General features: G+C 43.3%; 1 protein-coding gene across 1 annotated transcript in view; it reads right to left on the bottom strand.

Moving 5' to 3' along the window:
* Positions 1-14,512, bottom strand: part of ptpn23a (protein tyrosine phosphatase, non-receptor type 23, a) — a 32,143-nt gene that overhangs the window by 2,999 nt on the left and 14,632 nt on the right. Inside the window, exons 9-19 of the mRNA XM_061982829.2 lie at positions 13,929-13,976; positions 10,283-10,339; positions 10,145-10,203; positions 9,991-10,070; positions 6,329-6,443; positions 6,195-6,260; positions 5,987-6,132; positions 3,246-3,560; positions 3,005-3,159; positions 2,378-2,709; positions 7-2,269 (exon numbers count right to left, since the gene is read on the bottom strand). Coding sequence (XP_061838813.1) covers positions 7-2,269; positions 2,378-2,709; positions 3,005-3,159; positions 3,246-3,560; positions 5,987-6,132; positions 6,195-6,260; positions 6,329-6,443; positions 9,991-10,070; positions 10,145-10,203; positions 10,283-10,339; positions 13,929-13,976 — 3,636 coding nt within the window. The remainder of the gene's footprint in view (positions 1-6; positions 2,270-2,377; positions 2,710-3,004; positions 3,160-3,245; positions 3,561-5,986; positions 6,133-6,194; positions 6,261-6,328; positions 6,444-9,990; positions 10,071-10,144; positions 10,204-10,282; positions 10,340-13,928; positions 13,977-14,512) is intronic.

The following is a 14,512-nucleotide window of genomic DNA, read 5'->3' as shown; positions in this document are numbered from 1 at the left end:
TCGTACCTTCTCCACTTCCTGCTCCGAAACCAGCATGACCACCAGGGACACTTTCTGTTCGTAGACCATCAACCAGAAATCTGCGGCGGTGCCAGTGAGTGGTGCCTGGGTGGCGATGAGGTGGGGGCAATATAGCGACAAGTCTTTGATGTAGCTGGCGTTGATGTAGTCGTCTTTGCCCGACTGCAGGACCACCCTGTTGAGGTCGTAAGGCATCACGTCCTGGTGCCGGTTCTTCATGGTGTAGCAGCGGGCGATGGCGATGGACAGCTGCCGGGCGTCTTTCTCCTGCTGCTCCTGGAGTTCTTTCCAATGAGCGTCCAGCACCGACATCCCCACCCCCGTCTCTGCAGGGTTCTCCAGGGACTCCACTTGTCTTCTGAAATGTTCCAGTTCACTGTGAAGACTGGCAACGAGCTCTGGATCTTGGTACGGGTCACCTTGGATCAAGAGAACTCCCTGAGAGTCCTTCTTTCGCCGCTCCCCCTCCTGGGGATCTGCTTTAATGGGCTGGAGGACGTTGGTGGGGGTCTTGGTGCCCCCAGTTTGACTCTCTGGACTGGAGGAGAGGAGGTCATGATGGCTAGAGTTCTGAAGCTGGAACACTGATGTAGATGGAGATGATGCTGAGAGAGTGGAAAGGGTGGGTGGACCGATACCCCCCGTCTTGGGGGTGGTTGAGGGTCTCAGCTGGGGGGTCAGACCCATAGACGCTGGACCTGGTGAGGGGGCTGGAGACGGGGAAGGTGAAGGGGAGGGAGTAATGGTTGTCTGTCCTGCTGAAGGTTGGACCATGTGCTGAGGCGGGACATGAGGATGTAGACTATGTGGGCCCATGGCGGGGGGCTGCTGTGGACCACTTGGGGGTACACTAACTCCTGGCGGTGAAGGGTACATTGAAGGCTGTGGGGGAGCTAGGGGCTGTGGTGCCAGGGGCTGCTGAGGCAACATGGGGGGCCCTCCAGGGTAGCAAACACCCCCAGTGTGGTGGGCTTGTACTTGGCTTTGAGGGGGCAATGACATGTGCGGTTGGGGCACGCTTGGAATGGAATGTTGTCCAGGGTGGGGATGATGCTGTGGTGCAAGGCTACCTGGGGTCATCTGCACCATGGGACCTCTTGGAAGATGGACTTGAGGACCAGGAGGAATATGTGCATGAAGCGGAGGCTGAATAGTCTGTGGATGGGGCACGAGTTGCTGGGCACTGGGTGGAATTTGTTGCTTTGGGTGGGACAGGTAAGACTGAGAAACAGGCGGGGTCGCCTGAGACGTTGGCGGGAGTTGGAGAGGAGCACTTTGTGCGGGCATCAGGCCCTGGGATGGGGGTGGCATAGAGCCTGGCATCACTTGAGAGAGCTGCTGTGGGGCGTAGGTCTGAGGGGTCTGGTAGCCTTGGTGTATCTGAGGCAGGGCCTGGTAGCCATTTTGTTGTTGATGCATGTGACCTGGGAATGTTTGTGGATACTGTGGCGGGGCACGAGATTGAGGGGGCAAGTAACCATGGGAGTAGGTATGTAAAGGAAGGTGATGGGCAGCAAGGGGTCTGGGTCCAGCCTGGTAGCCTGGGGGAAGTGGTTGCCCCACAGGAGGTGGGTACGGTTGCTGAACTGGTTTCTGTTGCTGATGCGTCAAAATCGGGGCTCCCGTTTGGGGAACAAACTGGGGGTATGCTCCCATCTGTGGATGTACAGGGTAAGCAGTAGAAGGGAGGGGGTGTTGAGGTGTTGGAGTGTAGCTGGGGATCGGGGCCTGAATGCTGTCCACTGTGGTGGTTGAGGGCCGGACTGGAGTGGGACAAACTTGAGGGACGTGGTGGGCGGGTGGCCTGTATGGCACCTGTGTCGGTAGTTGTGAAGGCATCTGTGGAACATGTCTGCATGCCAAAGGTCCAGGTGCCGCTACAACACCGGAAGTTGGAAACTGAGCGATCCGAGCCAGAAGCTCTGGAGGAGGGAGATTGGCTGGGAAGCGAGGAAGACCCGGGGTTGAAGAACCGGGCCAAGGCAAAGATCCGCTGCCGCCCAGGTTGGCACCCGGGGGAAGGAAGGCTTCTGGACCTGGCAGACGAGGTGTGTGAAGAGAAGGAATGTTAGGTGGGAGGCTGCGCAGCTCCTCTGGTTGGTCATGTCCTAAAGCCAAGATGGCTGCATTGAGTTGGGCCAACTCTGGATCATCTAGACTTGAACAGGCCGAGTCTCCATCCCGAGACTTTGGCTTCAAGTAGGGCTTTGCTGCTGTAGGTCTTGCCGGAGGCTTTTTCAGGCTTTCTCTAACAGGAGAGCAGAGGTAAGAAAATGAAAATCACTTAAACATCAACAGGACCTTACGGTTCTCAAGTCCAAGTTTTTACAGACTAAGGTCTACATTTTCATCCCACCTTTCGAGGACAGGCTTCCTCTCGTCCGCTCTGGTCTGACACAAAGTCTTTGCTCTCTCAAGCAGACGAGAAGCTTTGGCCTCCAGGTCGTCGTAGAACTCTTTGCCCTCCTGGGACTTCTTCATCAGGTCCTCGTAGGCTTCGTAGGAGCCCACCAGACCCTGGACCGTGCCGTTCCACTGCTGCTCCGTTTGGCTCAGACCCTTCCGGACGGACGCGTACTGAACATTGGCCTCGGTGAGGGCCTTCAAGATGTTCTCCTGGGCTGCCAGGTTCTGGTCGATGTATACCTTCACCTGCTCGTACTTCTTCAGCTGCTCCTCAAACACATGCTGGAAGGTCAAAAGTCGGATCAAGTTTCACGTAAAGTTTGTGCAATGATACTAAGTAGGATTGTTCTAACATCAAGTCTGCTTCAACCCTTGAGTCAGCCTTGACCAAAAAACAATTGTTTTTTCTATATCTTCGACAAATCAGATGAATTTAAAGGTTAGAGGGCTGAAATTCGGTCACATAGTTTAAAACAAGTTTATTTTTTTAAATGTAGGACGCTTATCGTGTGAATTAAGTAGACTCAAGGGTTAAGGTAGCGCGAGTTCTGGAATGTCCTTCCAAAAGCTGAGCTACCTTCATGTCGGCTCGCTCGGTGGTGACCAAAGTGGAGGTGATGTCGTCCTGATGAATGAGCTCGCGTAGTTGTTTCTCCAAACTGCTTCTCTGCTCCCTCATTTCCTGAACCTTCGCCAGAATCCGCTTCATGCACTGAAGCCCCGCCACTTCCTCTGCAAACACACACCGTGTGACCACTAAATCACACCTTGGGCGGATTGTTACACAAGCTTGGAAACACCATCAGGTCCGTGCTGACCTTCACTGAGTTGTGGGCGGGGCAAAGCATCCCTCAGACTTTCCAGAGGCCCCCCCAGCAGGCGCAGGTTGCTGATGTGCAGGTTCATGGCCCGGTGAAGCTCTGTGTTGGTGAAACTGGCCTTCTCGTGAGCTTCCATGTATTTCTCCAGGTCCCTGTGGATCTCAGACAGAATTTGGGCCTGGGGCGCCGGGTGCAGCTCCACCACTGGGGGCCCCACTTCCTGGAGGGCGCGCTCACCAGCCTCGTCTGCCTCCAGAACATCTCGGATCTCTCTCAGGGACGACTCCACGTCGGTGAAGACACCCGAGAGGACTGCAGGGGCAAATAAAGTAAGTTTGTAGTGTTTTCATGGGTTATCTGTAAGGGTGTCCGGATCAGATTATGATATTAAATATCGTTTTGATATGATGAAAAAAAACAACTGTGCGATGATATTGGCTTGTACAAAAGCACCAAGTTATATGTCTGAGGTTTTTGGCTACAAAATTGGCTAAAATTCCGAACGTTAATGTTAGCATGCTAACAAACTAGTTTGCATGTGTCAAGTTATATGAGTTTTAGGTGTTAGGCTGCAAAATTAGGTATAGGGGGTAGCGGGGGGTGTATATTGTAGCGTCCCGGAAGAGTTAGTGCTGCAAAGGGTTCTGGGTATTTGTTCTGTTGTGTTACAGTGCGGATGTTCTCCCGAAATGTGTTTGTCATTCTTGTTTAGTGTGGGTTCACAGTGTGGCGCATATTTGTAACAGTGTTAAAGTTGTTTATATGGCCACCCTCAGTGTGACCTGTATGGCTGTTGACCAAGTATGCGTTCACAGTGTGGCGCATATTTGTAACAGTGTTAAAGTTGTTTATATGGCCACCCTCAGTGTGACCTGTATGGCTGTTGACCAAGTATGCTTTGCATTCACTTGTGTGTGTGAAAAGCCGTAGATATGTGATTGGGCCGGCACGCAAAGGCAGTGCCTTTAAAGTTTATTGGCGCTTTGTACTTCTCCCTACGTCCGTGTACCACTCCGTACAGCGGCGTTTTAAAAAGTCATACATTTTACTTTTTAAAACAGATACCGATATTACATTTTAAAGCATTTATCGGCCGATAATATCGGCAGTCCGATATTATCGGACATCTCTACACAAAACCATTATCATTTTAAATATAATTTTTCTGGCTTTTAGGAACACTACATTTTTTAATTTTTTTTTTATAAATAAATATGGCAGTCAGTAGCAGTTCTATTTTTAGATCAACCTGACAGAAAATTATGTAATCACTCAATTCTGAGAGAAAATGATGGAATCAGGAAGAAAAACAAACAAAACAGTACAACACATCCTGCTTCAGCTTTCACTGATTGCTGTTGTCAACTGTTAACACCACAATTTATGTTCCTGATTACATTGTTTCTTGAAGCCAGAAAGTAAAAGATAACTATAGTTTGTCATGTTTTTGAATGAACATCCTCCAAGTGTTTTGCCCGCGCTTGTGTGATTCGTGCTAGCATCGTATCGCACTAATATCGGCATTGGCCAATACTCCAATATTGGTAACGATCATCTAAGTTCATCAGGACTCCTCTTCCTCCTATCCAGGAGATCGCAAAAAGCCGCTGCCTGACCAGGGCTCAGAAAATCTGTAGAGACTCCTCCCACCCCCACCAAGGACTGTTTTTACTGCTGGACTCTCGAACAGTGGTTCTTAACCTTGTTGGAGGTACCGAACCCCAGCAGTTTCATATGTGCATTCACCGAACCCTTCTTTAGTGAAAAATAAAATGTTTTTTTTTTTTTCAAATTCAAGACAAAGTTATATGTTTTTGGTAACACTATAGTATGGGGAACATATTCTAAGTAAAAAAGACTTAATTTAACACTAGGGGAACATATTCTAAGTAACAAAGACTTAATTTAGAGTTATTTGGTTAGGGTTAGGGTTAGAGGGTTAGGGTTATAATAAGGTAATGCTGAATAAGGCATTAATAAGTACTTAATAATGACTAGTTAAGAGCCAATATGTTACTAATTTGCATGTTAATAAGCAACTAATTAATGGTGAATATGTTCCCCATACTAAAGTGTTACCATGTTTTTTTACTGGTGCACAAAATGAACCGTGCATGAACATCACCTTGTTCAAAGAACAAAACCAACACAGTGCATAAACTCACAACAAATTACACACCTGCAAATCAGTGTGACTTCTGCTGTTGTCGTATCCGTAATACGCCGATAGGGAGAAGTTTTTATTTACACGATGAGTCGGGTGTGTCTTGACCTCCGCCGAACCCCTGAGGCAGACTCACCGAACCCCTAGGGTTCGATCGAACCCAGGTTAAGAACCACTGCTCTAGAAAGAGGTTCCGCAGCCTCCGTAGCAGAACCTCCAGGTTCTGTAACAGCTTCTTCCCTCAGGCCGTAAGACTCTTGAACGCATTAAAACAATTCCCTCAACCCCCCCCAAAATGGATTAATTGGCTGGACTATAAAGACAATATAACATACATCCATAAACGTGGATGCATATGCAAGAGTGCAATATATTTATCTGTACAGTAATCTATTTATTTATATCTGCACCTTATTGCTCTATTATCCTGCACTACCATGAGCTAATGCAACGACATTTCGTTCTTATCCGTACTGTAAAGTTCAAATTTGAATGACAATAAAAAAAGGAAGTCTAAGTCTACTGGAAGTAAAAAAGTTGTATTGGGACACCCCTGATTATTTCTGCTGCTCACCCTGCATGGACTGGATGAGGCTCTTGACGGTGTCGGGTCGGACACTGAGAGCTGCACACTTCTCCATCAGGACCGGAGGGATGTGGCTGTACAAGTCCAGGTTGTCTACGGACTCAGGCTCCAAACCCAGAGAGTCCATGAACTGCCTGGAGAAGACGAGGTGTTAGCCTAGCAAATAGCAAACCGTCCCGACACGTGCTCTACTCACTCTAACGTCTCATTCTTGCCGTCGATCTTGGCCATGATGTCTCGCAGCAGCTTGGCTTTCTCCTCACTGCGCACACAAGAAAAGGTGCATCGGTGGACACCGGCCGCTAGCGTGTATATCGTGCGGGTGTGTACCTGTAGAGGGAGGAGGCCTCGTGGGCCGCCATGGGCACCAGCTTGGCAAAGAGGTCTGGTCCAGTGACGCTGGGGTCTGTGGGGTTTACTGGGAGGGCTTTGACCAGTGGGGCACCTGAACGTGCGCGCACACACAAACACACCTTTGTTATTTGCTGACTCTGCAGACTAGTAAAGCATCGTCTAAAGTAGGTGTGTCCAAGGTGCCGCCTGGGGATTATTTGCAGCCCGCAGCTTATTTATTATTACATTCTAAAGACAAAATAAAGACATCTTGCATTAGAACATTACATACATTTTTTTTTATTTAAACGCTAACATTAGTGTGCTCACATAATGTGTACCAAGTACCAAGTCGTATGACTATGAAGCATATGCATGTAAAATTAGCTAAAAAAGTTAGCATGCTAATGCATTAACGTTAGCATGTGTCAAGTACCAAGTTAAATGACTCGGAGGTGTTCGGTCGCAAAATTGACTAAAAAAATTAGCACATTAATGTTAGCATGCTAACAGTTGCCATTTGTCAAGTATCAAGTTATATGAGTCTGAGGTATTTGGCTGGGAAAATGGCGAAAAATGTTAGCATGTACAAAAGTTCCAAGTTATAAGAGTCTGAGGTATTTGGCTGTAAAATGGCTAAAAAAGTTAGCATGTGTAAAAGTTCCAAGTTATATGAGTCTGAGGTATTTGGCTGGAAAATTGGCTAAAAGGTTGGCATGTATACAAGTATCAAGTTATATGAGTCTGAGGTATTTGGCTGGAAAATTGGCTAAAAAAGTTAGCATGTACAAAAGTTCCAAGTTATAAGAGTCTGAGGTATTTGGCTGCAAAATGGCTAAAAAAGTTAGCATGTGTAAAAGTTCCAAATTATATGAGTCTGAGGTATTTGGCTGGAAAATTGGCAAAAAAAGTTAGCATGTACAAAAGTTCCAAGTTATAAGAGTCTGAGGTATTTGGCTGCAAAATGGCTAAAAAAGTTAGCATGTGTAAAAGTTCCAAATTATATGAGTCTGAGGTATTTGGCTGGAAAAATGGCGAAAAAAGTTAACATGTATAAAAGTTCCAAGTTATATGAGTCTGAGGTATTTGGCTGGAAAATTGGCTAAAAAAGTTAGCATGTACAAAAGTTCCAAGTTATAAGAGTCTGAGGTATTTGGCTCCAAAATGGCTAAAAAAGTTAGCATGTATAAAAGTTCCAAGTTGTATGAGTCTGAGGTATTTGGCTGGAAAAATGGCGAAAAAAGTTAACATGTATAAAAGTTCCAAGTTATGAGTCTGAGGTATTTGGCTGGAAAATTGGCTAAAAAAGTTAGCATGTACAAAAGTTCCAAGTTATAAGAGTCTGAGGTATTTGGCTGCAAAATGGCTAAAAAAGTTAGCATGTATAAAAGTTCCAAGTTATATGAGTCTGAGGTATTTGGCTGGAAAATTGGCTAAAAGGTTAGCATGTATACAAGTACCAAGTTATATGAGTCTGAGGTATTTGGCTGAGGATTTGACGGTGGAACGGTTGAAGTGGGTTGAAAAATGTGGAAAGAGTAGTCGCCAGAAAAAAGGGTGAAAATAGGGCTTTGGAAAACCAGGAATTCTGGAAAGTCCTGGAATTTTTTTTTAACTGGGAAAAAGGGAAGTTTGAATTTCCAGAATGTTGAAATGTGTTGAAGGTGGAATGGTTTGAATGGGTTGAAGAATGTGGGAATTGTGGAAGTTTGAAGAATGTCCCATTCATTTCAATGGGAATTTCCCAAAAAATTGGGATTTTCAAGAAAAGTGAGAATTTTTTTGAAAATGGTAAAAAACTTGAATGGTATGAATTACTTGAAATGGTTGGTGTTGAAATTTTCCAAATCCGTCGAGAAATGTTGAAGTAGTAACATGTTGAATTGAGAAATTGTATTACGGAATTCCTGGAATTTCGGGAAAACTGGGAATTTGAGGGGATCGGCTAAAAAATTGGCTAAAAAAGTTATCATGCTGGTCTGCGTGATTCAACGGGTCTGAGGCGTTTGGCAAAATTGGCTAAAAAAGTTAGCATGTATAAACGCGCCAAGTTATGGCTGCAAAATTGCCTAAAAACTTTATCCCGCTGATGTTAGCATTTGTCAAGTATCAAGTTATGGGAGTTTGACGTTTTTGGCTACAAAATCGACTCTGCAAAAATTTACCAAAAAAAGTCAGAATGTTAATGTTAGCATGCTAACAGTTAGCATGTGTCAAATACGAAGTTATATGACTGAGGTGTTTGACTGCAAAACTGGCTAAATAAGTTAGCATGTATAAAAACACCAAGTTATATGACAGGTGTTTGGCTGCAAAAATTGCCTAAAAACTTTATCTCTCCGATGTTAGCATTTGTCAAGTATCAAGTTATATGAGTCTCAGGTGTTTGGTTGCAAAATTGGCAAAAAAAAAAAAAGTTAGCATGTGTCAAGTACCAAATAATGACTGAGGGGATCGGCTGGGAAATTGGCTAAAAGAGTTATCATGCTGGTCTGCGTGATTCAACGGGTCTGAGGCGTTTTGGCAAAATTGGCTAAAAAAGTTAGCATGTATAAACACACCAAGTTATATGACATGTGTTTGGCTGCAAAATTGCCTAAAAACTTTATCCCGCTGATGTTAGCATTTGTCAAGTATCAAGTTATAGGTGTTTGAAACGTTTTTCGCTACAAAATTGACTGCAAAAATTGACAAAAAGTCAGAATGTTAATATTAGCATGCTAACAGTTAGCATGTGTCAAGTACCAAGTTATATGACTGAGGTGTTTGACTGCAAACCTGGCTAAGTTAGGACGTTAATGTTAGCATGCTAACATTTAACATGTGTCAAGTACCAAGTTATATAAATGTAAAGAGTTTGTCAAAAATAAAGTTAGCATGCTAATGTTAGCATTGGTGCCTGAGGCTAAGCACAATACTGAACAGCACGGTCTGATTGTTTTGGTCTTTTCTAGTAGTATTTTTAGTTCATTTAGTTCATGTAGTTTTAATGCTTGAAAATGCTTAATTTAGGGCAAATAACACAAAGCTAAGATATGGATGCTGTGTTCAGATAGTTTGATTGACCTAAATTGTGTTGGTTTTAATGTATTAAAGCACCGTATTTTTCGGACTATAAGTCGCAGTTTTTTTTTCATATTTTGGCCGGAGGTGCGACTTATACTCAGGAGCGACTTATGTGTGAAATTATTAACACATTAGCGTAAAATATCAAATAATATTATTTAGCTCATTCACGTAAGAGACTAGACGTATAAGATTTCATGGGATTTAGCGATTAGGAGTGACAGATTGTTTGGTAAACGTATAGCATGTTCTATATGTTATAGTTATTTGAATGACTCTTACCATAATATGTTATGTTAACATACCAGGCACGTTCTCAGTTGGTTATTTATGCCTCATATAACGTACACTTATTCAGCCTGTTGTTCACTATTCTTTATTTATTTTAAATTGCCTTTCAAATGTCTATTCTTGGTGTTGGCTTTTATCAAATAAATTTCCCCCAAAAATGCGACTTATACTCCAGTGCGACTTATATGTGTTTTTTTCCTTCTTTATTATGCATTTTGGGCCGGTGCGACTTATACTCCGAAAATTACGGTAGCCCCTGCATCCTTTAATTTGTATTCGTGCGGAAGCAAACTTCCTGTGACCTTTGACAGACGTCAGCGTGTCCAGGGCAGGAACAGACTCGTGATAGACAAAGTCGTTGTCCTTCTTGGCGGAGTTGAACCTGCGTGGAGGACGGCCACAGTCATAGTCAGTAACATGCGTGCCAGCTTGGATGTGGCGAAAAGTGCTTCCTACTTTCCACCGATGACGTCCATGGTGAACCTCAGGGCGTCCTGCACGCTGTCGGGCTGACCCTGAGAGCACAGACAGCACAACATGCTGACTAAATAAGACCCTTGTGACAAATGGAGACCACCCGGCGTAGGTGTGTACCTTGGCCAGCTTGATGGCCTCGGACAGTTTGTCCAAGGAGCTCTGAAGGTACGCCAGCTGAGGACAGATGACATGCAGTCACACGCAGTCTTCACTCAAAGTGGCTATGATCAATGTAAAAGCGTACATCAGGGGGTCCAAAGTGCTGCCCACAACTTGTTTCTTATTGTCCTTCAGCAAATTGTAAACATAAAATCTATTTATTGTGTTAAAGCTCCAAAGCATTCACACATATGCTTTTCTACACCAAAATTCATCTATTTATTCTTCTTCTTCTACTTTTGGCGCGTTCTACTTTCCACATTTTTCACCCAATTCAAACCCTTCCAACTTCAAACTGTTCAGCCTATTCGGGAATCGCAGGCTTTCCCTTGACAAATTCCAAAAATTCCCCAGGTTTCCCGGAATTCCAGGTTTCCCGGGACATTTTTCCCCATTCAAAATGAATTGGCCATTTTTCAAACTTCCACCATTTCCACAGTTTTCCACCAATTCCAACTAGAAATGCCGATAAATGCTTTAAAATATAATATCGGAAATTATCGGTATCGGTTTCAAAATTATCGGTAAGTAAAATATATGACTTTTTAAAACGCCGCTGTGTACACGGACATAGGGAGAAGTACAAAGCACCAATAAACCTTAAAGGCACTGCCTTTGCGTGCCGGCCCAATCACATAATATCTACGGCTTTTCACACACACAAGTGAATGCAAGCCATACTTGGTCAACAGCCATACAGGTCACACTGAGGGTGGCCGTATAAACAACTTGAACACTGTTACAAATATGCGCCACACTGTGAACCTATACCAAACAAGAATGACAAACACATTTCGGGAGAACATCCGCACCGTAACACAACATAAACACAACAGAACAAATACCCAGGACCCCTTGCAGCACTAACTCTTCCGGGACGCTACAATATACACCCCCGCTACCCCTACCCAAAACCCCGCCCATCCCCAACCCCGCCCACCTCAACCTCCTAATGCTCTCTCAGGGAGAGCATGTCCCAAATTCCAAGCTGCTGTTTTGAGGTATGTTAAAAAGAAAATGCACTTTGTGACTTCAATAATAAATATGGCAGTGCCATGTTGGCATTTTTTTTCCCATAACTTGAGTTGATTTATTTGGAAAACCTTGTTACATTGTTTAATGCATCCAGCGGGGCATCACAACAAAATTAGGCATAATAATATGTTAATTCCACGACTGTATATATATCGGTATCGGTTGATATCAGAATCGATAGTTGGACAATATCGGATATCAGGAAAAAAGCCATGATCGGACATCTCTAATTCAAACCATTCCACCGTCAACACATTGCACCTTCCAGATAATTCAAACTTCCCTTTTTCCAAGTAAAAAAAAATTCCAGGACTTTCCAAAGTTCCTGGTTTTCCAAAGCCCTATTTTCACCCTTTTTTCTGGCGACTACTCTTGCCACATTTTTCAACCCACTTTAACCGTTCCTCCGTCAAATAATTCCTCTTAATCAGGACAACAAAACGAAGTTGTTTTTTGAACTGGAAAAATTCCCAGTTTTCCCGAAATTCTAGGAATTCTGTGATACAATTTCTCAATTCAACATGTTACTACTTCAACATTTCTCGACGGATTTGGAAAATTTCAACACCAACCATTTCAAGTAATTCAGACCATTAAAGTTTTTTTTAACATTTTCCAAAAAATTCCTGCTTTTCTTGAAATTCCCAATTTTTTTTGGAAATTCCCATTGAAATGAATGGGACATTCTTCAAACTTCCACAATTCCCACATTCTTCAAACCATTCCACCTTCAAACCATTCCACCTTCAACACATTCCAACATTCTGGAAATTCAAACTACCCTTTTTCCAAGTTAAAAAAAATTCCAGATTTTCCCGAAATTACCTAATACCATTTACTACTTCAACATTTCTTGCCCGATTTAAACAATTCCAACACCAACCAGTTCAGCTCATTTAGGACATTCATGTTCTGAATCATTTAAAAAAAAATCTCGCTTTACCCAAAATTCACAAATTTCCAGGAAGTTCCCATTGAAATGAATGGGACACTTTTCCAAGTTACACAATTCCCACATTTTTCAACCTATTCAAACCATACCAACATTAACACATTCCACTCATCCTGGATATTCAAACTAACATTTTGCCAAGTTCCCAAACAACTTCAGGTTTTCCTGGAAATTCTAACCATTCCAACATTCCAATTTCAGCGTTTAAACGATTTCAACATTTAAACCATTTCTACATTCATCCTACATTCCATTAGCATTTCAGTTCAGCGTCAGCTCTTCCACATTCAAACTATTCTTACATTTGTACTACATTCTGTCAGCATTTCAGTTCAACTTCAGCATTCACACGCAATTCCTTCAGCAATTGCCTCTTGTAGTTACTAATGAGATTAACTTACGCTAATTGGCTTTGTCAGCTATAACACGACGCAAAGAGGTTTTGATCAGATAGTTTAGCATATACTGACCTACTTTGGATTGCTTTGAACATTTTTAATGTACAAAATGTATCAAAAGGCCCTTTTCCACCGTAGAAACGTTCCCATTTACCCGGGTGAATAGAGTATCTCCTGTGTTTCCAACAATACTACACAGCTAGATTTAGTTCTTCAGGAACTATAATTAGTTCTTAGTAGCGAAGTGGGACTTTCGAAAGGTTCCTGGAACCTCAGTATGGGGCGGGCTGTGTTGTCGACCGCTGATTGGTTCAACACAGTTAGGGGCGGTCCTAAAACTTTGTGTTTCGAGTTTCAGCCGCCATTACAGTCTGCGAGAAAACTTGTTTGTATCAAATAGTGTGCAGTTTATTATTCTTTACAAACTTCATTTCCATACGCCAAGCTACGGGAAGCGGACAGACTCTTTTAAACGTATTTACAGACGTATTTCAGCCGGACTTCGACGCGGCGAGCTGCTCACTGGGACTCGACAACTTCGTAGTTTGAAGAGAAACGTCAAATAAAGAATGAGTGGAACGAAGGTAAATCACATCAAATATTCACTATTTACTTTGTTACATGTGACTTGTGTAGTTCTTAGCCTCAACCCGAGTGAAGCCAATGCTAATGCTGACGATAAATCTGCAGTGTTTGTGTCGCCACTATAAGATAAACAGTGACATTTATTATTTCTATATTGTTATTTACAGATGAAATGGACCAACAGGACTCGCCTGACCCTCATGAATTCATCATTTACTGAGGACGACTTTCTGACTGTTGGACACTGGAGGAAAAAGCCTGACTTTATACACACAATCCGGTACAGTTTGTTTTTTAAATCATATAGTTTTGTTTATTATTGCTTTGTAATTCATTTACATACACGTTAGTTAAATAAATATGACCTAATATTAACTGTTTATGTACATAGTATCAGTGTAGAAATAAAGTAAAACCACTCATCCACACGTCATCAGTCTCATTTGTATAAACTACCCTCAAACCACACACTTCTACAGGAATGCTTAAAAGCTAAACTTTTGGTGGAAAAAGGCTTAAAGTGGCTCCCCATCCTTAATTTTCTAAAGTATGCACGCTTACTGAAGAAAGATTGCACACCCCTGATGTACAGCATTGCATGCAAACAGGAGTATGCATGAATATGTGCATGTACCCGCTCGCCGTACTTCTGCTGCTCCTCGGCTTGTTTGCCCATGTGGAGCTGTGGAGGAATGTAAGACACGTGTTAGCCTGGTATGCCATCAAGCGCGCACACACACGCACACACGCACACGCACACGCACACGCACACGCACACGCGCACACGCACACACACACACACACACACACACACACACACACACACACACACACACGCTGCTGCTCCCCTCACCTCCCAGGGGGGTGATCAAGGGTGATGGGTCAAATGCAAAGAATAATTTCGCCACACCTAGTGTGTGTGTGACAATCATGGGTACTTTAACTTTTTAACACACACACACACACACACACGAGATTGTGTTTAAGGGAACTGCACTCTTTTTGTAATTTTGTCCATTATTCCCAATTCCTATATAAGACAAGAACACATATGTTTTTCTTCTTTTATGCATTCTAAATCCTAAAAAAACACTAGCAAAAGTCAGCTAAGAATATAGTCCATTGGAGACGCTCTATTTCGCCCATAAAGCGCTCTAAAAACATCCAAACACCATCAACATTTTATATACATGCTGTAGGTATATATGTAATATAGTA

This window comes from Nerophis lumbriciformis, linkage group LG21, assembly GCF_033978685.3.
Source record: "Nerophis lumbriciformis linkage group LG21, RoL_Nlum_v2.1, whole genome shotgun sequence".
NCBI lineage: Eukaryota > Metazoa > Chordata > Actinopteri > Syngnathiformes > Syngnathidae > Nerophis > Nerophis lumbriciformis.
Note: the sequence above shows the minus strand (reverse complement) of the source record. Positions and strands in the feature narration are given on the sequence as shown.